General features: G+C 42.2%; 1 protein-coding gene and 1 long non-coding RNA gene across 2 annotated transcripts in view; one reads left to right on the forward strand and one right to left on the reverse strand.

Moving 5' to 3' along the window:
• Positions 1-3,612: 3,612 nt before the first annotated feature.
• LOC120559439 lies at positions 3,613-4,236 on the forward strand. Its single transcript, XR_005639281.1, has 4 exons — positions 3,613-3,657; positions 3,734-3,790; positions 3,936-4,031; positions 4,139-4,236. It is a non-coding gene; the product is annotated as an uncharacterized LOC120559439 (long non-coding RNA).
• Positions 4,237-7,335: 3,099 nt separating this feature from the next.
• LOC120558537 (zinc finger protein 239-like) overlaps positions 7,336-25,326 on the reverse strand; it is a 360,504-nt gene continuing 342,513 nt past the window's right edge. The window contains exons 2-5 of the mRNA XM_039799574.1: positions 16,799-17,064; positions 10,726-10,897; positions 9,618-9,885; positions 7,336-7,409 (exon numbers count right to left, since the gene is read on the reverse strand). Coding sequence (XP_039655508.1) covers positions 7,336-7,409; positions 9,618-9,885; positions 10,726-10,897; positions 16,799-17,064 — 780 coding nt within the window. The remainder of the gene's footprint in view (positions 7,410-9,617; positions 9,886-10,725; positions 10,898-16,798; positions 17,065-25,326) is intronic.

Raw genomic sequence — 25,326 nt, forward strand, 5'->3', positions numbered from 1 at the left:
ATGTAATGCTCCTGGGACGTTTCAGAGGCTCATGGAAAGGATATTTGGTGATCAGAGTCTCCAGTCAGTTTTGCTCTATTTGGATGATGTCATTGTCTTCTCCTCTTCCATTGAGCAGCATTTGCAGAGGCTAGAGATGGTACTTAGCCGGCTTCAACAGAAGGGTCTGAAAGCCAAACTGAGCAAATGCCATTTCTTCAGGAAGGAGGTGCAGTATCTTGGACAACGTGTGACCAGAGAGGGAGTGGCAACTGATCCGGAGAAGATCTCTGCTGTGGAGAACTGGAGACGGCCCCAGGATGTCACAGAGGTCAGGTCATTCCTTGTTTTCTGTAGCTATTACAGACGCTTTGTAAAAGGGTTTGCACAGTTAGCCGCCCCCTTGCACCAACTTGTGGCTGACGTAATTAAAGTAGCCAAACAAGCTAGAACAAGGCCGGCAGCAGTACTGACCAGTATGTGGACTTAGGAGTGTGAGCAAAGCTTCAGTGGGCTTAAGACAATGCTTACAAGTGCACCCATCTTGGCTTTTGCTGACTTTACCAAGCCTTTTGTCTTGGAGGTTGATGCTAGCCATCAGGGGTTGGGGCAGTCCTTTCACAAGAACAGCAGGGCAAGCTAAAGCCAGTTGCCTATGCCAGCCGTTCATTGAGGGGTTCTGAGCGCAACATGGAGAATTATAGCTCAATGAAGCTGGAGTTCCTCGCACTTAAATGGGCGATATCTGAGAAATTCAGAGAATATCTGCTAGGCAGCAAGTGCACTGTATACACTGACAATAACGCTCTAAGTCATTTTCAGAACCTCAAGCTGGGCGCCACTGAGCAACGATGGGCAGCCCAACTAGCGGCTTTTGATTTCACTGTGCATTATCGACCTGGAAGGAATAATGGTAATGCTGACTCTCTTTCCCGGCAGTACAGTGGCCAGGCAGAATGTGAGGAGGCTGACCAGCAGACTAGGAGCCCTCCAGCCATCCAGGAATCTGAGGTGGTGACACAGCAGCAAATTGCAGCTTTTCCAAGTCGATCTGGGGCTGAACTGGCAACCCTGCAGAGAACTGACCCAACTCTAAAAGTTTTCCTTGTTTTCTGGAGAGAAGGAAAGCCCCCAAATCAACTGTCAAAGGAGGGCCAGCGTCTACTCACACACTGGGACCGCATTCTGGAGAAGGGCGGCTTGCTCTATAGACGTGTAACTGCCCCACATGGTGAGCTGTATGCTCAGCTGCTTTTGCCTACATGCCTCCGTCAAGAACTGTTAAACAGCCTTCACAACCAACATGGGCACCAAGGGGTGCGACGGACCACTGACCTAGCGAGACAAAGATGTTACTGGCCAGGGATGGGAGCAGAAATAGAAAGGCACTGTCAAAACTGCCAGCGTTGTGTGCTGTCAAAGGCTGTCCAGCCAAAGGTGAAAACCTACCAGGGCGCTCTCATGGCCAGTCAGCCGTTGGAAGTACTCGCCATTGACTTCACTCTGCTTGAACCTGCAACAGATCGAATAGAGAATGTGTTGGTCATGACTGACGTCTTTTCTAAGTACACCCAGGCCGTGCCAACTAAGGACCAAAGTGCTGTAACTGTAGTGAAGATCCTGGTGGACAGCTGGTTCAACCGGTTCGGGGTGCCTAAAAGGATACACTCTGACCAGGGGAGAAATTTTGAAAGTGCCCTTATCCGGCAACTCTGCCAACTATACGGGATTTAGGACCACACCATACCACCCACAAGGAAATGGCCAGTGTGAGAGGTTTAACAGGACACTCCATGACCTGCTCAGATCTCTTCTCCCTGAGAAGAAGAGAGTGTGGCCAAAATACATCTCTCAGCTGGTGTGGGCATACAACACCTCCACTCATCGTTCTACAGGTCATTCCCCATATCTCCTACTGTTCGGGGTACCACCCCAGCTTCCGGTGGATTTTCTCTTGGGGGCAGAAGCATCTGAAGCAGCAACCAGCTCTTGGGATGAGTGGATCCAGCAGCACCAGGAACGGCTCCAGTTGGCACGAAATCTGGCCCAGAGAAATCTGGAAGAAGCAGCAGAGTACCGCCAGCAACATCATAATCAATATGCATGCGACCCTGGCTTCAGAGAGGGACAGTTGGTCTACTTAAAGGACCATCACTGCCAAGGTCGTCGGAAGATTCAGGACATTTGGTCATCAGTCCTCTACAAGGTTGTTGGCGTGCCAACAGAACCTGGTGTGCCATATACCATCACACAGGCTGATGGCACTGGTAATGTGAGACGGTTTAGTAGGACTGAGCTGAGGGCAGCGCAGTTTGAAACTGTACCGCCTGCACCAGCTGCTCCTAAGCCGCCCCTAGAGCCTATTCCCCAAGACAGTGACCCAGACAGTAGTGGAGATGAAGATATCCAGGTATGGATAGGTAGAGAAGTACTCCCTCAGCCTACGGCTGCAACCCCACAGGACGCTCAGAACCAAATCCCAAATGGAGCATGGAGGACCGAAGGAGTGGACGATGGGGCAGTTGAAGAGGACACTGCCATACCTACTAGCCGCCAGGAGACGTCGGCCCTTCGGCGTACCGGCCGGGCCACTGCTGGGAAATGTAATGGCAAAATCACATTTAAGCATTTATTCTTTATAATCCTTATGTTTTTATTCAGCATATTGCATTTTCATACACCAAAGAAAAGACAGTTCATTTGCATTCCTGCATGTGGATTGGAGTTTGTTTATACTTCATAGACAGAGAGTCTGAGAGAAAAGTGTATGCCCTTCGTGTGAACTGATAACCCACAAGGCCACAAAATCTAACATCCTCCTTTCCCAGATCCTTGTCTTTGGTCTGTTATAGATGTAGATGTACGGGGAGCGTGACCCCAGCTGGGGCAGAAAGGGACAAAGGATTAGATGAAGTAGTTTTATGAGGTACGTCAGGAAAGGACAGAGGATTAGATTTTAGGATGTATGTCAGAAAGGGGCAAAGGATTAGATGAAAGTGATTTTATGACGTATGCCTGTGTTTCCCTGATAGATGCCAGTACTGGATCTATATCTTTACTGTCGTCAGAAAGAAACGTCTAGAAGGTTGCGATCTTTATTGTTTGAAAGAATGTGCAAGTCATGAATACAATTGATTGTATTCAAATGTCACTCCCCTTTTCCCAATGTGCATTTAAGCTCACTCTTCCTTCCGCTCATTTGAAGAATCTTTTACACACCGAGCTCCGTGCTTCTTGTGAATTTGTAATTCTTCCTATTTTGCAAAATATATCTTTTAATAAAATACAAAAACCCAACTTGGTTTTAGTCTCAGTCTGTCTTATTTGTTTCAATTTACTAAACTTTGAAATCTACCCCCCTGCTGCAAAGGAAACTTCCACAACAGAAAAATCCAAACCCACACAACCTGACAAGGTCCACATGGTTGTAAGGGCTGCTGCTTCCCTGAGGTCTGTAGTTAGTAGTCCCCAGCTTATTCCCTGGTTATAAGTCAATTGACCGTCGGGGCGACGACACTTTTTGGGGGGGATGAATGTGGGAAACCAGCTGATATGTGCATGCAGTCATGTGACCGGTTGCCAATCAGGAAGTGATAAAAAGCTCACCAGGTGTAGTCATTAGTCCCCTTACCTCTCACTGAGCGCACTGCATTTGTGTGGATTCTCCTGATTCTCGAGGTATGAAAATGTTTTGCTGCGGTAATTTGGGGAGCAAGTACAGCTTAAGGTTGATTTCTGATTTTGGTACCACTAGGTTGATAGCCAGGCACAAGTTCCCGTCCTTCACGGAGTGAACTGGGGCAGATTGACGGTAATGCCTATCAGCTGTTTTAGCCATGTGGTAGCAATTAATATTTCAGCTAAATGTTACCCTTTTTGTGTTGCTTATGCCACCGCAAGCCATGCACTACTTTTATAGAATGTTTTTCAACTTGGAGTTTCTTTGTATGTTTCAGTTTACCACTGACAAATGAGCTGCTGTGACTGTAGAGCTCCGGAAAATACTCCTCCTCCCGCATTAACTGTGCTATAGGAGTTTGTGTCCTTGCGAAGTAGGCTTATATTTTTCCTATATTTTACTATTAATGTGCTAATAAATTATTTTCAGACACTTTGTGCCTTTGTGACTGGCCACTAATGTATGTTTGTTTTCTCAAAGGGGGACCAGTCCAGTCACTGTTTTCTACGGTTATTTTACCATTTTGTTTCTTTTGGTTATTTGCCTTGGTTGATTATTTTCTTGTGATTTCATTTACAAGTGGTCTTTAGCCCTTGTGTTGTCCTTCGGGTCCCAGTGACCCGAAGGACAACACAAGGATTATGTACTTCCGTTTACTTTGTTGAGAATTGCTCTCTAAAACCGGTTTCTTTTAAAGTAAGTAAGTAAAGTTTATTTCTAGAACACATTTAAACACAGTTTAAGCTGACCAAAATGCTGTACAAACAAGAACTAAGGTGCTGTATTAACCCTTGTTTAGAGAGCAATTCTCAACAAAGTAAATGGAAGTACATAATCCTTGTGTTGTCCTTCGGGTCACTGGGACCCGAAGGACAACACAAGGGTTAAATATACTTTTTATGGACGTTTTGACAGAGGTTTCTCTCCTCAATTTATGTATGCTCACAGCTTGATCCTGTACAAGGCTGGGTCCGTGTCGACACACTGCCTCCTCGTGGTGAGACTGCACGTAAGTGACACTTACGGTGTGTATGTAGCCTCGACACTGTAGATTTTGTAGTGACTTGCATGATATTTTGTAGTGACTTGCATGATATTTTGTAGTGATTTGCATGATACTTTGTAGTGAATCGTGTAGAAATAAGTGTTTAGTGCATGTCCTTGTCGGTGCTGGGCCTTCTGTCTCTTCTTTCTGTCTCCCACAGTCGTCTCTCGGTGTGCGCGTGCCGACCCGACCTTCCTACTTTGAGGAGAGTAAGACCACATGTATCGGCCATCTAATTTATTGTTTTATTATTCTGCCAAATTGCTATTTTAATTGGAAATCTTTTAAACTTTTTGTAATAAAACCAAATTTATTTTTGTACAATATTTTCCTCCTGTAAATTGTCCCTGTTAGGGGAAAACCAGAGTTGGTCACACAACATACTATTTAACATAGTAAGGGTTCAAAGGGTTCCTCCTAACCCTCAATAGGAGGTGGCGTTGTCAGGTCTGAAAGGTTTTATGTTGCTCCGGCACTACATCTGTAATGTTGCTGTAATGCTGATTTGAGCATGTTCTGAATGTTTGGCCAATCAGATTGCCTGATTGGATCTACTTTTATTGTCATTGTGTAACATTTGTTACATTTTTCTCCTTTTTTGTAATGTAATTAAATTAAATATGGTCAATAATAAAATTGTCAAATGGCCAAATTTAAGTATTGTATTGTACTTGTTTTTAAATGTACCCATAATAACGTGATTTTAAAATGAACAAAGAATCATTTATTCTGAAGAACCATTTAAAAGAGGTTCTTTATTGAACCAGGTAGCTCCACAAAGAACTTTCTTGAAAATGGTTCCTTAAAGGTGCTCTAATATAAGCGATGTTGGGTGACGTTAATTCTTGTTGACGTTCAAAGTATTTTCAAACAAAACAAAGACTAGCTCGCTCCTCCCTCCTCCTCATCCCTTCTGTGCTTCAGCGCACTAACTCCGATCCTTCTTGGCTGAACACTGGAACACGGTTTTTTGTATGCTTGCATGGCCCAGAGGCCTGAGGCCTGTACTACGAAGCAAGATCAACATGGCCTGAATTTCTTTCAGTGATCCGGCTTCACTAACCCTAACAACTGCTGTCCCAGATAACCGGTGTCACGAAGGTGGTTATCAACAAAAACGTACTCTGTGAGTCTGAAACGTCATATTTCAGGTTCATTTTTCACCAATAACACGTTCAAACGTCTGTCAGTAAAAGTCTTAAAACACGGTGAGAAAGAGACGAATATCTTGTGACTGAGATTTTATTGGGAAAGTATTATTTACAGAAATGTAGCTTTGATCAATGTAAAGTGTTGACATATACATGTATATTTTATAATTCTATAAACCACATGAGTCAACAACCTGTCTGTTCATCTGATTAATCCCTGAAGAACAGGAAACATTGTCATGTCTTTTATATACGATGATCACATCTCCTGTCTGTTTCTCGCTGACGTGTCTTCTGATTGGCTGATCCTGTGGAGAGGGCGGAGCCAGAAGGCTGGAGGAGATGAATCACATTTAAAGGAAATCGCCACCGTTTGTTGAAAAAGGGTTATTTTACTCACGACATGCTAAACGGCAACAAAGGATTCCATTCATTACGCTAAGCTAAGCTAGCGCTGGCGGCGCTGGACTAAGACAATGCATGCACTAATACAAAAATATAGAGGAGACAGTGAATGACCCTTTTTCAACAAACGGTGGCGTATTCCTTTAAGAAAGCATGTTCTGCTGCTTCTTTTTTCATGAAATAAAGTCTGAATATTTAAAGGTCCCATGGCATGAAAATGTCACTTTATGAGGTTTTTTAACATTAATATGCGTTCCCCCAGCCTGCCTATGGTCCCCCAGTGGCTAGAAATGGTGATAGGTGTAAACCGAGCCCTGGGTATCCTGCTCTGCCTTTGAGAAAATGAAAGCTCAGATGGGCCGATCTGGAATCTTTCTGTCCAGAACGACGTGATGCAGACAGGAAGCTGCCTCGACCTGACGACGTGGGACGATGAGACCTCCAGCCCGTCCTACACCACCACCACCGATGGGTGTGGAGACGAGGACGAGTGTCTGATCGTCGGCTACAAGAAGCCGATCGCTGAGCGGACGCCGGAACTCGTTCAGCTTTCTTCTGACAGTGAATAGGAGGAGAAGACGGAGGAGAAACTTCCTCCACTCGCCTTCCTACCCACTCAGAGACAGACGAGGAAGAGGAGACGACGTCTGCAGCTGAGATTATAATAAATAATAAATCAGAGAAACAACAAGAACAGAACTCACTTTAAATCTCCGTAAACTTCTTCACTCAATAATCCATATCTTAAGAAATAAGTCTGTATATTTAAGAAAACATTTGGAATATTTGTCATTAAAAGTCTGAATATTTTGAGGCAAAAAAAACTGACTATTTTAGGAAAAAAGTCTATATTTTATATTTATTGTAGAAAAACAAAGTTGGATTATTTTAAGAAAAAACTGTCCAATTATTAGAGAAAAAGTTGGAAAATGTCTGGAAAAAAAGATCAAAATAACTTCAGAGAAAAGAGAATAATTTAGAAAACTTTGGAGTATTTTGAGAAAGACAAAGTCAGAATAAAGCAAGAAAAGAAGTTAGAATATTTTGAGAAAAAGTCTGAATATTAATCTACAGACTCACAGGTGTGAAGGTCCTCGGGTCGCCGTGGCGACGGTGGTGTGACAGTGACTTCCTGCAGCCGGGACAAAGTCTACACACACACGGAGTCACACACACACAAACACACACACACTAATACACACACACACAGACAGAGACACACATAAAAACACACAGACAGACACACTCTCTGTGTTTATGTGTGTGTGTGTGTGTGTGTGTGTGTGTGTGTGTGCGTGCTTTCAGGAAAACTTGATGCAAAACACACAGACTCAAAAGTCCACATTAATTATTGACATGTTTAATGGCGCTGTTGCCATGGATACCAGGAAGGAACTAAGAGTCAGGTATACTTACTTTTCAATTTTTTAATTTAAAACATTCCAACTTTTCTCACTGCTTTACCTTCTTTTAACGCATTAAAGCCAGCAATCTAGTTAAGCTTTAGCAATTTAGCTTTTCAGCATTTACAAGCATTTTTCTGCAGGAAATGCCTTTCTACTTACTTTTCAAAAGACAGTTTTCCCCTTCCTGTCCAATAAAAACCATGTATCTCCAGATGTGTGTTGATGTTGAATGTTTGTGATAAACTGAAGGATTATATGGAGTCATAAGAGTGTCATAAAGAAGAATACACCTGTAAAAAACTTAATGTGAAAGTACAATTCTATTCAGTTTATTTAAGAAGAGGACAGAGCAAATTAATAAAATGAATGATTATATATGGGTTAAAAATGCCAGAATTAGCCAAAAGCTTGCAAACGTCCCCCAGAATACAACCAGCTGTTCTCATGTGTCTAATCCACTGAAGAAGCCTGTGGGATACTATAGATACATATATACCACATAGGCCGCTGCTGTTTATTGGAGCGATATGTTGACACAACGGCCGTTTCGTAACGAACATTGTGCTCCTCCTAATGCATGTGTGTCTATGGAGGCAGAAGGTCTATCCACAATTAAAGAAACTGTTCAGTAACACACATAACAAACATCATTTTAAGCATCTTACTGAGGTATTACTAATTACTGAAATAACAATACTTTACCTGACACAAGCTAGCATTAGCTTAACTCAGTATCAGGAAAGTCACTTAACTTATTGTTAGTTTAAAAGAAGGATTAATGTTACCTTTTGTGATATTACATTCAACACTTTTGTAATAGTTAAATATCGTAAAACATCTTTTTCATCTGTGAAATGTTATTCCATGTTGATTTGTTTAGCATTTCTTTTACATGAACATCCAAAAGCAGTACAAAAATCTTTTTTAAAGATCAATTGTCTGTCCCAAGATGGCGGGGGCACAGATGCAGTTTAAACAATAGTAACTATTCAAGTCCCTTTTTAAGCAACAGCAGCAGACATTTTCTGATTAAAGCTTCCCAGTTATGAAGATTTGCTTCTTTTTGTCATCTTAAGGGACAATAAGCTAAATATTTCAGCAATTTCACAACACCTGAGTAAACAGTGATGGGAGTTTTTTAATTGATTAGAACAAATACACCTTCCTTGCAGCATTAGTTAAATAGCACTAGCAGTTGAACCTTGAACTCAAAATATTTTATTACAGGAATAAAGGCTAATTTTGAGTGAAATTAATCCCTTCAAAGGGAGGGAGCGTGATGTGTAGTCGCAGCCTGGATAACATGCATGCTGTTCAGAAGATAAAGTTACTACTGATCAGCCTTCAATGTGGAGAGAAGATCAGAATATAACAACGCAGTTATCAGGGCATGAGGAGGAGGCAGTAGGAAACAGCTTGGCTCTGAAACATGTTCACTACGAGGCAGTGTGAATGCGCTGGTGTCTTTTAAGGCATCCACTCTGAGTAAAGGTTTTCCCACATTGTTCACACCAATACGGTTTCTCTCCAGTGTGAACACGTCGGTGGCTTTCTAGGTTACCACTCTGAGTAAAAGTTTCCCCACATTGTTCACACGAGTACGGCTTCTCTCCATTGTGAACACGTCGGTGGTTTTCTAGGTTACTACTCTGAGTAAAAGTTTTCCCACATTGATCACAGCTGTAAGGTTTATCTCCAGTGTGAATGCGTTGATGTCTTTTTAGGTGTCCCTGTCGTGTGAAAGCTGCCCCACATTGATCACAGCTGTAAGGCTTTTCTTCAGTGTGAATGCGTTGATGGTTTTTTTAGGCTAATCTGTTGTGTGAAAGCTGCCCCACATTGATCACAGCTGTAAGGCTTTTCTTCAGTGTGAATGCGTTGATGGTTTTTTAGGCTAATCTGTTGTGTGAAAGCTGCCCCACATTGATCACAGCTGTACAGCTTCTCTCCAGTGTGAATGCGTTGATGTATTTTTAGGTGTCCCTGTTGTGTGAAAGCTGCCCCACATTGATCACAGCTGTACGGCTTCTCTCCAGTGTGAATGCGTTGGTGGATTTTAAGGTTACTCTGTAGTGTGAAAGCTGCCTCACATTGATCACAGCTGTGTAGATTCTCTCCAGTGTGAACTCTCTGATGAATCTTTAAATATTTTGATGTTGTGAAGGATTTGTTACAGTGCTGACAGTGGTGACATTTGGGTCCCTCTTCTCCTCTCTGTTTCTATATTAACAGACAAACAGACAGAGATAGTTAGTGAATAACCTTCTTTAAACCTTGGACTTGCTCTCACTCACAATTTTCACTCTTCATACAATAATTTATGACAAAATGAAGGAAAATACGTGCCGGTTGCAGACCTGTTATTATGGAAGCAAATCTACTCTACATAACTTTTATAAAGTTCTGAAATATTCTACATTTTTCAGGCAAGTTGTAATGAAACAACTGTAACGCTGTAATGAAACAGCAAGAGAAAGCTTGGCAGACAATTGTGGACCACCTGAATGCGTAAGCAGCCTAAAAATATACATTTACTGACCACGGCTCTGAAAGAGTCATAATCATATCATTCAAGGAGTTAGGCTACAAATCATTTGCACAAATTAATTGTTGTTATTGTTGCTAGGGCTGCACAATATATCACAAATGTTGCGTTAACTTGAAATGGGTAAACCTTGTGGTGCATTCAAAGTTATTGTAAAATATCCTTTTTTCATCTGTATTTGTTGTTTAACAGCAATTTATTGGTGAAATAAGTTATTATTGTTATGTTATTGTTACATTTTCAATAAATCATTTAAATTCCTCCCTTTTTTTGCTGATCTGAAAAATCTATCCAATCTGTGACTCAAAACCGTGATCCAAACCGAAACGTGAGTTTGGTGATCCATTGCACCCGTACTGTTTTGCATATATGTATATGCATGTGCATATTGCAATGTCAAGTGATTTATATATAAATCCTAAAAGACATTTGTGAAACCCTCTGTGTGCATTCATTAATATTGAGATTAGATTTCTGGGACTCTTCAGTCTAGAGTAATCTCTTTCTTCGCTCACCTCCTCCTTCTTCCTCTTGCTCCCTCGCTCCTCTGAGTCTCCCGAGGCCTCACTGACAACTTTCCTCTTGCCCTCCTTCTTTTTCTCCTCCTTCTCCTTGTGTTTCTGCATGTACTCGGTGATAAGGTCGAGGCAGTTCAGGTTGTCTTGCGGCTCCCATGTGTTATCCTCACTGGAAAGGTGAGTTCAGACAGAAGAAAATCTCGTCAGGCTTTGTTTTATAGGTAATAAATTCTCACTCTAATTGCTAATTCGTATTTTTCCTTTTTTTCTATTGCCATTTTGTAAGATTATTTGCGGGTCTGCAACTTAGTGTCAAAATACCAAACCTTCAACTTTGAGGGCATGATACAATGCCGAAATGTATTCTGTATATTATTTGCAATTTGTAAATGAACAATATACTATACTATATATATATATATATATATATATATATATTTACAGTTGTGTTCAGAATAATAGCAGTGTTTAAAAAAGTGAATAATGCTCAAAATCCTTGGAATAGCTTTTAATTCCATAATATCAATGCATTGAGAACACTGCACATTCAATTCCGAATCAAAATATGACCAAAATTGATCACGTTTGTGTTATACCTTAACAGAAATTGAAGAAAAAGGAATATTAGGCTGGTCAAAAAAATAGCATTATTTGCATTTTTCTTTACAAACTCAAACATTTACTGTATGAACTGAAAAATGTCTCAAGGGTTTGCTTTACTTTGAATCACTGCACTAATATTTAGTTGCATAACCATTATTTCTGATAACTGCTTGACATCTGTGTTGCATGGAGTCGACCAAATTCTGGCACCTGTGAACAGGTATTCCAGGCCAGGACGATTAAACTACATTCCAAAATTCCTCTGCATTACTGGGTTTTGCCTCAGAAACAACATTTCTGATGTCACCCCACAAGTTTTCTATGGGATTGAGGTCTGGGGATTAGGATGGCCACTCCATAACATCAATCTTGTTCATCTGGAACCAAGACTGCTCGCTTACTGGTGTGTTTTGGGTCATTGTCTTGTTGAAAGTATTTTGATGTATTAAAACTGATCCATGATCCCTGGTATGCAATAAATAGGCCCAACACCAAAGTATGAGAAACATCCCCATAACATGATTTTTGCACCACCATGCTTTACTGTCTTCACAGTGTACTGTGGCTTGAATTCAGTGCATGGGGGTCGTCTGCGGCCCCTATACCCAAGAAGAACAATTTTGCTCTCATCAGTTCACAGAATGTTGCGCCATTTCTCCTTGGCTAGTTAATGTGTCCTTTGGCAAATTTCAACCTATTCAGTACATGTCTTTTTTTCAGCAATGGAACTTTGCGGGAGCTTCTAGCTGATAGATTGGCTTCACATAGCCTTCTTCTGATCGTAACAGTACTCACAGGTAACTTTTTAATCAAAGTTCGCTGTTCCTCAGAGCAATGTCTGGAACACATTTTGCTATTTCAGTGTGAAATGCACTATAACCAGCATGCACAACATTAGCTTCCTTCCGTCCTTAAAATGGGCCATAATTGACACCTGTTTCTTCACAGAATCAATCACCTCACTAATTGCACACAACACTGCTATTATTTTGAACATGCCCCTTTCAATTACAGATTCAATTAAAGCTGCGAGCAGCGATGGATGGGCCCTCGCGCCTCTGCGCGCGTCGGGGTTACCGGCGGACACCACTCCTTGCGACCGTGCATTTGCGCAGCACTCAGACACCGCAAATCATCAAGAATGAAAAGAGAACTCCCTGCCGAGTTCAACGATACATCACACAAGACTCTACGTCATACGGTTCATTATCTGTGTGCGTGGCTAAAGCATAGGGGGCGGGTCAAACCATCACCAATTAAAAAGGAAGTCTCTGCTGAGTTCAATGATACCTCACACAAGGGTCTACATCAAACGGGTCATTAGTTATAAAAGGGGGCGTGGCTAAATCTTAGGGGGCGGGCCAAACCTTTACCAATAGAAAAGGAAGTCTCTGCTGAGTTCATTGATATCTCACATAAGACTCCTTAAGATACTTAAGATACCTTAAACGGGTCACCATTTATGAAAGGGGGCGTGGCTTAAGCATACGGTGGCGGGCCAAACCATGACCAATGAATAAGGAAGTCTCTGCTGAGTTCACTGATACCTCACACAAGGGTCTACCTGAAACGGTTCAAATTATATGAAAGAGGGCGTGGCTTAAGCATAGTGGGCGGGCCAAACCATCACCAATGAAGAAGGAACTCTCTGCTGAGTTCAATGACACCTCACACAAGGGTATATCTTAAACGGTTGAAATGTTATGAAAGGGGGCGTGGCTTAAGCATAGGGGGCGGGCCAAACCATCACCAATGAATATGATAGTCTCTGCTGAGTTCAATGACACCTCATACAAGACTCTACCTTAAATGGTTCAAATGTTATGAAAGGGGGCGTGGCCTGAGTAAGTGGGCGCGGTTAAAGTATAGGGGGCGGCTCATTTTCACATGTAGACCACACATTCTAAGTTTCATGTAAATCAGATGATGTTTGTCATATAAGGCGCATTTCCTGTTGCCAGCGGGGGGCGCTATGACCAAAAGTCAATTTTGGCCTGTAGTTGTCCTCAGGCCTGGACCCTTGTCAATCGTGAGAAATTTCGGGCAGATACGACAACGTACACTCGAGTTAGAACAACTTCTTTGTTCATCGCTAAACACTCAAAATGGCCGCCACGCCCACACCGTCTGACAAAATTTTTTTCTTTTAATAACTTTTCATTGTTAAGGTGTTGGGATGGTACAGACCAAGTTTGAAGTCCATCGGATGAAATCTCTAGGAGGAGTTCGTTAAAGTATAGCACCTTGACTTTTAAGCCTACTTCCTGTTGCCACTAGGGGGCGTTATGACTTTAAGTAAAGATCGGCCTTTATTTGTCCTCAGGGTTGGACTCTTATGAATCCTGAAAAGTTTCGAGGTAATCGAACAATGTACACTCGAGTTACACCCACTTCCTGTTTCGGCAGCGAAACACACAAAATGGCCGCCACGCCCTATGACGAAAAGTTTTTCTTTTAACAACTTTTCATCTTTAATGTCTTAAGGTGACACAGACCGAGTTTTAAGTTGATTGGATGAAATCTCTAGGAGGAGTTCGTTAAAGTACGACATGTGGAAATGGCCAAAATCGCACTAATTTCGAACTTTGAAATCAAAATGGCGGACTTCCTGTTGGGTTTAGGGTATGGCTGTAATGAAGTCTTTTGTACATCTTGAAATGTTACATATGTGTAACAAGTTTCGTGAGTCTACGTTAAACGCACTGAAGGGGCTCAATTTTTTTTTACTTTCTAGGGGGCGCTAGCGAGCCATTTTTGTGCGCCTATTCCCGAAACCCTTAAAATACGTAAATTTTCACCAGACTTGATGCGACCGCCAAATTTGGTGAGGTTTTGAATATGTTAAGCCCCTCAAAAAGCCAATTCATTTGGTGTAATAATAATTCCTTCAGTTTCAATAGGGCCTTTGCCGCTGTCGGCACTCAGACCCTAATTACTAAACAGACAACAAACAAACATCCATACTACTAGTGCTAACGTTACCACCATCAAGCCACAATGATTTGCCGCAAATGAATGCCGCCGAATCTGTCGAGTCGTTGCATCAAGTGCAACTTACAGTATATTCCCATCCAATTAGATCCAATTAGATTGAATTCGGTATTGATGACGCGAAAAATAATAACGGTAACTCCAGTGAAATGATTTGAAACTTGTTAGTGAGGATTAGATTAGGACTATATTTAAAGCTGATTCTGGTTTCCAATTTTGCCCCAGGTGTGTCTGTTAAAACACGGATGGAGACAACTTCTCTCTTTTGATGCTTTAATAAGATCAAGCAACGTGCAACCTAGCTAACAGGTGAACACAAACAACCAAATCACTAGCTAACTTACTTTAAGTTTGCAAGAAATATAGACCAATACAACAACATGCTTAAATTAACTGACAACATAAGTTATACGACTTACAGTTCTCAAGGACGCACACACACCATCTCAACTGATTTATCCTCTTTTCTCTCACTTTTTTCTCTGTGTGGTGCACGCGCCCGCTCGCAGTGTAAGGCGCTTGTCCGCGCTATTTTCCGACATGCACTCACAATCCCTCCTGATAGACGACCTTTTGTACAAAACTAAAGTAACGAGCCAATTTTCTAAAATGTAAGGAGTAGAAAGTACCGATATTCTTGTTAAAATGTAAGGAGTAAAAGTAAAATGTCGCCACAAAAATAAATAGTAAAGTAAAAATATCTGAAAAATCTACTTGAGTAAAGTAACAAAGTATTTGTACTTCGTTACTTCCCATCTCTGAATAGGGCCTTCGCCGCTGTCCGCGCTCGGGCCCTAATTACACCAAATGAGCAGCATGCATGTCATGACTGTTGGGTCTGTTGGTTTCTATGACTCTCCAACACTTACTAGTAAATTATTTGTAGAAATATCACTTCTACGAAAAAATTTATTTATGAGGTTAGTGATGTTGGACTACTATTATTTTGAGTATGAGTCTATAATATTAATATATATATATATATTAGCGATGCATCGATTGTGACCGATAACCAATATTAATATTGCTGTTATGGCCGATACTGATATTTACCGATGTCGATATCTCTGTATAGAAAACACATTTTTATGATAATCAAATAAAGAACTATTTTCCAAAACGCATTTCTTTTTTACTTTTGTGATTCATTTTCAGAAATCACTGATATCGCGCACCTTTACCTGTGTGCAAAATATGACTGTCATCAGATTTTCAGAAGAAAAAATAAATATTTATATAAAAATACATTTTTATAAAGGATACAAGTGTGTCCTGAATTCACACTATGAATAAGCCAACCCTGAGTATTCTCAATAAACATCTAAATCACTTGAGACCAAGTCACTGTATTCTGTGAACATTGTACAACAGTTCAAAACTTTAAAGTACAGTAGTAGGCCTTAAATGGCCAAAGCCAGTATTGAAAAAGGTAAAATGTGAAAATGGAGCCAGAACAAACTGGACTGAACAGACACTGGCTTTTGCAGTCTTACAGTCTTACAGTAACTGCCAAGTACTTTAGGGTTAGGTCTAACCCTTGAAATTATAGAAATTGGTGCCTTCTAGGCCGAGATAAGCCAGAAAATGTGTTTTTGGCTCATATGGATTAAAGACACCAAATCCCAGAATGCACTTGCTTCGCTGGTTTAGACTCCACTCCCAAGCCACGCCTACCATTTACAGACAGACAGTGAGGCAGCATTCAACTCAACCCAAATGTGTTTTATTGTCATTTCAACCATATACACGAAACAATGTTTCACTGTGGCTCTAGTGGTTACACTTGCGTTGGGAGTTTCGTTGAAGCTGGATGTAGTCCAGTTTGTTGTCTAATGAGCGGACACTTGCAAGCAGGATTGATGGAACAGGTGGCCAGCTAGCGTTAGCTTTCCACCTAGCTAGGTTAGCTATACTCCAGCCCCCGTTTGCGTTTCACCGCTGAGAATGTCCCCCACGATCGCCCGCTCCGGCCGCCCGCTGCCCGCTACGGCTGGTCAGATAGCCCGCTACGGCTGCCGCTGCTGCCCGTTTCGGCTGCCGCTGCTGCCCGCTGCTCAAACTAACCTGTGGGCCAGTGGTCTATTTTTTTTGTCCCACTTCGCCACAGATTCCGTCTGCAAAAACAAACATCCCCGCCCCCCCACTCACATCTTCTTCTTCTTCTTATTATTATTATTATTATAGGATTTTGGCAGTATAGACGCTGTTTAGCGTATTACTGTCCTCCACAGGTCAGATTTAGATCTAAATTCTCACACACACACATCTAAGCCTACACATACGTCAAATACACAGGAATGATTCACATCAGCCCTATTTTGACATCGGAACGATACCGATGTGTAGAAAAATGACCATATCGGACGATATTATATCGGCGGCCAATATATTGTGCACCACTAATATATATATATATATATATATATATATATCATGACCAAGTACACCACGTATTAATATTTAGACTCATACTTACTCTGAGAACCCCTTCCATTTCAGCAGAAACTCTACTCTTCCTTTCACCACTCTGCGGTCCAAAACCTTCTTCACCACATACTCCTCCTCTTCTTCTTCTTCCTCTTCCTCTTCCTCCTCTGCTGCTGCTGCTGCTGTGACGGCAGCTGCTGGGGCTGGTGGTGCCGCTGCTGCTTCTGCAGGAGGTGCTGCAGGCTGCTCCTCCTCCTCGGCCTTCTTGCCCTTCTTTCCTGCTACGGTCGCCAGCTTGACGTCTGCTGAGGGCACCTTTGGTAGACCCAAGGGGGAAACATGCAGAGATAATGATACAAGGGTCAGAATGGGAGGTGTGAGTGAATTATAGTTTACCATGTTTTGCTATATTAAAATGTTCTGTTTGAATGGAGAAAATGCAAGGGCTGATTAGGTGACCAATCCATAGGACTTCAGAAAAAAACGAAATAACTACTACAATGTAAGTAATACAGTATCGTTGAAAGTTTAGACATGCTTTCCTATTTCAGTGAATGAGAAAGTGTGTCCAAACTTTTGACTGGTACTGTATATTACTCACTATTATACATTATTAGTATTCATATGACCTATATGGTGAAAATCTAACTGACTGAGACTTTAAATAACCACTTGTGAGTCCCAGAGACTCACTACATTTTAAACTTATCAACATCACTGGAGGCCACAGCTTACTCACCGTTCATTAAAGTTCAGTCAAGCAGCAGTCTGTCGGAGGGTCAGTGAGCGTGCTGACAGTATGTGCTCCCCACACCTACAGGCTCTACTGAATACCTGTTCACTAATTACCTGTTCATTTAAAACACCATTGCTGTGATACCTATCACCATGTAACCAAGCCAGAGCAGTACATTAGAGAGAGTTGGCCAACTCAAATCATGGGCACCATATTGGATACCATCGTCAGATGACTCTACAGTGTAACCCTATGGGACGAATATGCTATCTCGAAATAAATTGCTTATTTTCACCATAAACAGGCATATACATGTTAGTATCAACATTTGTCAATATGTTAAAGGCCCTTATGGAAATATTCCAGTGTATATTTACCTTCTATATCATAAATGGGCCTATAAAATATGCCCATTGTAGTTAGTGACCAAGTCGCCTAATAAGTCTCTGAGCAGTGTTTACCTTTCTAATGTCCGCTAGCATAAAGGATAACTATAACCACTTAGCTTTGTGTGTAACGTAAGAAAAACCCACCCATCTCGTGGGACCGAAGCTTAATATTTCATTTAATAAAATTATGGTACAAAAGGAGCACTAACGCCACAGGTCTTATGTTGACAACGTGGACTCAGATATAGGAAACTCCGAAGGCAGTTTCGCTTACGTTAGCAAAGGTCGGTGTAGTGTTAGCTAGCTGTCTAAACTTGTAAAAAGCTGAATAACATCCCTGTCCAAGCTGTGTTTCACTCTCCCTCCAATATTATTATAAACATAACAAACACACCTGGACTAGGATGAAACCAAAAGCCATATGACTATGGCAAGATCACAAGCATGTAGGTACATGGAGTGCTAGCGAAAAAGCTAACACTAGCATAAGGCATGGCTAACTTCAAACTTCATTCATTTCTAAAGCAGTGTTAGAACTTTTTTGACAGCATGGTACACATTAACGATGGTATTACTATGTTTGTCCTATGTAATTTGTTATCATAAGTTGAAGAGAGAAATTGACATTACCTCACACAATAACAAGTAGTCACTTAGCCTCCAGTGTGCTCTTTTCACCTTCCGCTCCCATACTTTTCATCTTTTTGGTTCACGAGGGGACTTGTGAAATCTTTTGCCGTTTCACTGTCTTTCATTGCAGCCATTCGTGCAACAGTTGGGCATTTGTTTCAGTGATGTATGTCATTTTTAAAAATAATTTATTACATTTTTCCACTATTCCCTGCACTATGTCGGTGTAGTGGAGTGTAGGATTCCTCAGTGTAAAACAGCATTCGGCAGCTCAGCTTTCTCAAGTGTGGCTATCAGACAGTGGAATAAGTTGCCAACAGAGCTGATAACGTGCACATTTTAACATTTTTCATATCGGGCCAAAAAATGGCTTCTATTAAAACAAACATGCTCACATAATGTATAGTAATTGATGTGTATGTGGGAGTGTATTTGTAAATGAATGCTGAGGAATGAATGAAGGGTGTGATCATTTTAATGTTGGTTTTGGGATAAATGTGTTAAATTCATTTGTTGACATCAGCCTGCCCAGGGACTACAAGTGGAAACAAGTACATGTGCTACAACCTGGTATAATGCATCCAGTGGCGGATTTAGTCATTTTGGGGCCCAAGGCAAACACAGACATGGGGCCCTCTACACAGACACACAGACACTCACTCACACACTCAGGCCCTGTTTACACGATGACGCTCTCGGGTGAAAACGAAAAAATATTTTATTGGATGTGCCTTTCGTTTATACGGCGACGGCGTTTTTGGGGCTTAAAAACGCAAAAAAGTGAAACCACCTTCCAGAGTGGAAATCTTAAAAGCCGCTTTCTTTCACCGTCGCGTTACCATCTAAAGGGTAAAAACGCAAAAGTCTGAAGACAGAGGTGTGGAGAGAGACGAGAAAAAGGCGTCTGTTGTTACGGAGTAGGATACAGAAATTATAGGCTCCTGTTAGAATTTCAATGTAATGGCTCAATATTTAAATTATTTCAACAATGTGGATAAGGTTGTTATAGTTCGATGACGATATGTAGGCTATTCATTTGAGCCAGAGCAGGCGACAACGTTACGGATGAAGAGAGAGAGAGAGAGAGAGAGAGATAGAGAGGCAGCGGTCAGCGGTCAGAGGTCAGAGGAGGGTCTGCTTCAGCCTCCTCTGCCCACTGCCTCTCGCTCTCAAGCAGGAGAGAAGTAGAATGAATGTTCTGCGCAGGTGGGTGTCTTGGTGGTGTTGTGTGGCAGTGCCACCTAGTCACCTGGAGTGCATACTACATCGAATTTCACACACTTTTGCGTCACCATACCAGATCGTTTCCGTGTAAACATAGCCTCACTCACACACAGACACTCGCACACAGACACTCTCACTCACACACACTCACTCACACACAGACACTCTCACTCACACACACTCACACACAGACACACACACACACACACACACACACACACACACACACACGGAGATCAGCCCAATCATTTTTTCTCCATTCTTCATTTGCAGGTAATAATTCCTGCTTGTAAATCTTCGCCCCTCTTGATTTTTAGGATAAATTCTGTCGTCCTTGCTCTGAACTGGGCCTCTCTGCACTATTGAGCACCGCTCTTTGTCAGTGAGATGTTTTGACCAGAGTGCTGCTGGGTCATCTTCAAGTTCAAGAGTTACACACTGGTCATGACTGCTAGTAGGCCTACTCATTAGTTGTTCATTGGAATTGTCGTCTTTTTCGTCATAGACGTCGTCAACATTATTATCACTGTCACTGAAAGTGAACGTGGACAAAGGCGCCGATTTATGTTTTCCTCCGTGGGTGCTCACGCTCTTTAAAAAAAAAAACAAGTCAAAAAATGTTTGCGTTCAGAACCTTAGGAAATGGACAGCGGCCGACACGAACACACACACACACACACACACACACACACACACACACACACACACACACACACACACACACACACACACACACACACACACCTATTAACTCGATAATAACGCCGTAAAGTAGTCTAGTCTATCTTTCAACTCAGGACAGCGCCACTTCTCACAACTACAGATAGGATTGGAGATGAAAAGTTGAACTGACATGTAACCGCGATCAGCTTCGTGGGAAATTAAGAATCAATGCCACCGACATAACCGATCGCACTATGACATGAGTTAGTTATTAGTTATTCATTTTAAATTAATTTTGCCTACTGGCAGTCTGGCACACGTGGGTGCTCAGTATTTTCCGTGGGTGCTCGAGCTACGGAGCACCCACGGTACCTATGCGGAAGTTTTGTTACCTGAAGTTGAAGGATCCTCATCATCCTGTAAAGGTGAATTGGATGTAACGTTAGCAGCAATATCGCTGGAGCAGCCTGGGCTGGCTCTGTCGGCAGCAACGGGTAGCTCCTCCTCGCTAGCAGCAGTGCTAACGCTCGTGATGGTGCTTGTAGCGTTGTTGTTATTGTCAGCGGCGGGCATCACGAAGAACTTTGTTAACTCGGCAATTTTTTTTTAAAAAAAACTTTTTCTTTTTCTTCCTCCTTTTTCAGCACCGCTTGGGTAGTTTCGCTTCATTACTCTAGTCTGTACACTGTCTGTCACTCTGCACACGCACTCTGTCTGTCTCAATACATCCATGGTCTGTCTGTCACTTTTTTTCTCCGTTTTTTGGCGCAGTACATTACAGCCTTGTCACTTTCGCGCGATGAGCAGTAGCCTAGGTGATTTAATGGAATAGTCCAATGTATGTGAGGTGGGGGGCCCTCCGGTCTGCGAAACTAATGATTTGATGCCATTTTTTGCAAATGGAGTTTTAGAAATATATAATTTGCGAAAAGTAAAAAAAAAAAACAACCCTTAACCATAAGTTAATAGGGCATTTTGGGGGGCCCTAGGTAGCTCGGGGCCCAAGGCAATTGCCGACCTTTGCCTAATGGTAAAGTCCGCCCCTGAATGCATCTCTCCTGTCTAAGGTTAATGTATATTGTACGTTGTCCCTGTTTAAAGGGGTGATAGAATGATTATATAGGGTATTTTACACTATTCCTTAAGGTCTCCTAATAGGGTATATGGCTCTATTTGGAACAAGAGCTTTTCTTCCAGATATGGTATGCTCATTAATATTCCGAATGAGCTACGTGCTGATTGGTTTGAGCAAACTACATAGAAACACATGGGAGACTCTCATATTTCAGACACTGCTAAGTTATACATTGTTTATAGGGCTATTCCATTACAAAATTCACTTCTGAAACTTTTTTATGCGAGAAATCAACTATGTAAAGCTCAAATATGGGCCGCTTTACGAAAATGGATGGCTGATTGCAAATTTTGTCCGACTGTGTGTTGGAGTTCAGCGCCGGTGCTGCCTGTGTTGCTGCCTCGCCGCCCGGCCTGCCTTCCTTCACAGACCCCGGCCTGCTGTGAGGTACTTGGAGTTCCGTCACGACTGGCAGCCCACTGCACTCCATACCCGCGCAAAGTCACCGTCTCTTGGGCTAATGACAACCAAATGCCCCTGCCCTGACAGAGCTCCAGGACCTGCAACTCCCCTCTTCCTGCTAGCTAAATGCCCAGTGTATGTGAGTGAGAGCGCGGTCAGCGAGCTTGTTACGCCAGCAATCTCTTCCCACAGGTTTCAGTTAATCTTTTAATGTGTGTAATTATAATGTGTTGAGTTATTTAAACAAACGATTGGAGAAATAAACGCCGCTTGTCCGCAAGTCCCATTGATAGAGCCTGCGGCTGGATGTAGATTTGTAGCTACAAATCACGGATAGTTAGCTTCATTTTCAGCGTCATTCCGAGTATATTTACAGTTTGAATTTCGTCACGCCACGTATACAACATCTAACTTAATGTCTTATAAAGTTAACAACGGTGTCCGATTTCAAATTAATGAATATTTGTGAAGAGTAGGGCTTCCGTTAGCTGCAACTGTCCCTTCAATCCTAGCTACGTGTGTAGCTACAAATCACGGATAGTTAGGTTCATTTTTGGTCGTAATTCGAGTATATTTACAGTTTGAATTTCGTCACGCCACGTATACAACATCTAGCTAAATATCTTATAAAGCTAACAACGGTGTCCGATTTCAAGTTAATGAATATTTGTGAATTTCAGAGGAATTCTAAGAGGAGGCTAGCTAGCTCTCATTGATAGAGCTACATCCAGCAGCAGGCTCTATCAATGAGACTCGTGGACAAGCGGCGTTTATTTCCCCAATCGTTTGTTTAAGTAACTCAACAGTCAACACATTATAATTACACACATTAAAAGATTAACTGAAACCTGTGGGAAGAGATTGCTGGCGTAACAAGCTCGCTGACCGCGCTCTCACTCACATACACCGGGCATTTAGCTAGCTAGCCAGGAAGAGGGGAGTTGCAGGCCCTGGAGCTCTGTCAGGGCAGGGGCATTTGGTTGTCATTAGCCCAAGAGACGGTGACTTTGCGCGGGTATGGAGTGCTGTGGGCTGCCAGTCGTGACGGAGCTCCAAGTACCTTATAGCAGGCCGGGGTCTGTGAAGGAAGGCAGGCAGGGCGGCGAGGCAGGGCGGCGAGGCAGGGCGGCGAGGCAGGGCGGCGAGGCAGGGGGCGGCGAGGCAGCTACACAGGCAGCACCAGCGCTGAACTCCGACACACAGTCGGACAAAATTTGCAATTAGCCATCCATTTTCATAAAGCGGCCCATATGTGAATTTTACATAGTTGATTTCTCGCATAAAAAAGTTTCAGAAGTGAATTTTGTAATGGAATAGCAGAGATCTGCGTGACCTAGCTAGATTCAGAAGACTACCTGATCTCAGGTCAGTTGTGTAGCCTATGTAAATGTTGGGGCGTGACCGTTCTCTTAATACACCCAAGGGCTGACAAAGGTTCCGGTTTTTGGCAGGTTGACGTCAACTTCCAGCTTTGTTGAGATTCGCCCGTTTTCAGTGGCAGTTTCAAAATATGAGATTTTCATAGTAAAGGGGTGTCAATGGGATTTTGAGCTTCTATGTATGTCCTATTTACCCACCGAACTGTCGTTATTCAACTATGACAGGGTAAAATCGGTTTTGCATTCTATCACCCCTTTAAAGAAATAAAGAAATGAAAAAAATGAAAAGGCAATCGGAATCAGATGAATGTTGGTATCCAACATGGAGTCCACGAAACGTGACCACCTTGGAATCAATTGTATAACGGAATAGCTCAGAACATTTGATTCCCTAGTTGGCCAAACTCTCTCTAATATACAGCTCTGAACCAAGCTATCCTATACTACCTACACCATAGTGGTCAGAATGACATTTAATGAACAAAAACAATGACTCAATTGGTTCCTACAGCTTCCTTTCTCCACATTTGATCCCTAACAACAGAATGAACGGATGATCCACGGAGCCTTGACTCTCGTCCTGGTTTCTTTAGAGTGGTTGTTGTGTCCTGAATACTGACCTGAACATGGCTGGTATCAGAGTCCGAGTCTGCTGCTTGTCTTGGGGACCTGGTTGCTCCGCTGCTCAGGGTTCTGGTTGTCCTCCTCCATTCCTCTCTGGTCCTGAAATCCAGCAGATCTCCACTGTGGCTGCTGGACTCACTCTGGATTCTGTTCAGTACAAATCAAAGCACGCAGAGATATCCAGATGCTCTCCTCACATCCACAGAGTGTTGATAATGTGAAAACAGCTGCAGCTCTTATCTGAGGAATGCTCTGGTTTCCATGGAAACCTTTTCAAATGTACCCTCCCTCCAGCCACCAAGGACAGACTGAAATCAGCTGACTGTTCACTCCCTGAACTGCATGTTTATCTAACTATAACTCAAGGACCCTCTGTGTGTGTATGTGTGTGTGTGTGTGTGTGTGTGTGTGTGTGTGTCTTTTAAATATCTGCAGAACTGTTAATCCTACTTCACACTCGGCCTCCTGGGTACAAAATGAACTCGAAGTAGTTTGGAGAAAACAGCGTTGGATATTAGTAAACTGTGAATAAATCTAAACAACTGCAAAACAACGTTGAAAAAATGCTGCCATAGTTCTGGCTCTTCCGTGTCTACCCTTCACAATAAAAGCCCAGCTTAAATTCACTCAGAGCATTTTACTGACAGGAAACTTAATAAAAAGTTATTTTAGCCGACACTAGATATCAAACAGAACACAATTATAAGCTCCAGTGTCCTAGAACAACTACATTTTATTTGCGCTTCTGGCAATGTAAGATGTAGCCTACTTAATTATTTGATGATTTATGTATGGTATTTTTTATGTTTGAACTTTGCATCAATACAACTCTTAAAAACAAGACTTGTTTGTTTAAAGGAACACGCCCACTTATTGGGAATTTAGCTTATTCACCGTAACCCCCAGAGTTAGACAAGTCAATACATACCTTTCTCATCTCAGTGCGTGCTGTAAGGCTGTCTGACGCCGCCAGGGGCATCAGGCCAGCACAGATCCTGCAGGTGAATGGTTCCAGTAATCCTACTGCTCCGAATTGTGACAAAAGTGATGAAATAACGCCAACATGTTCCTATTTACATGTTTTGATTTGTAGAGTCACAGCGTGTACAAAAAACAACGTAACATGAGACACAGCAGTCTTCTACCCCTAAACAAACCGGGAACTATATTCTCAGACAGGTTGTTGCAAAGCAAATCATTCCGCCCAAGTACTATATTCTTCCGCCTGAGAATATGATGGATGAGCGTTACTGCGCAGCCTCCAACTGAGCTTGAAGACGTAGATGTGACGTGAGCAACCTGTCTGAAAGTTGGAAGTCTTCTGGTAGCTGTGCCAAGAGAAATCTCACAGAGACGGAGAGTGTAGGTATATGTAAGGAGATAACATAGGCACAG

This window comes from Perca fluviatilis, chromosome 5 (genome assembly GCF_010015445.1).
Source record: "Perca fluviatilis chromosome 5, GENO_Pfluv_1.0, whole genome shotgun sequence".
NCBI classification, from domain to species: Eukaryota; Metazoa; Chordata; class Actinopteri; order Perciformes; family Percidae; genus Perca; species Perca fluviatilis.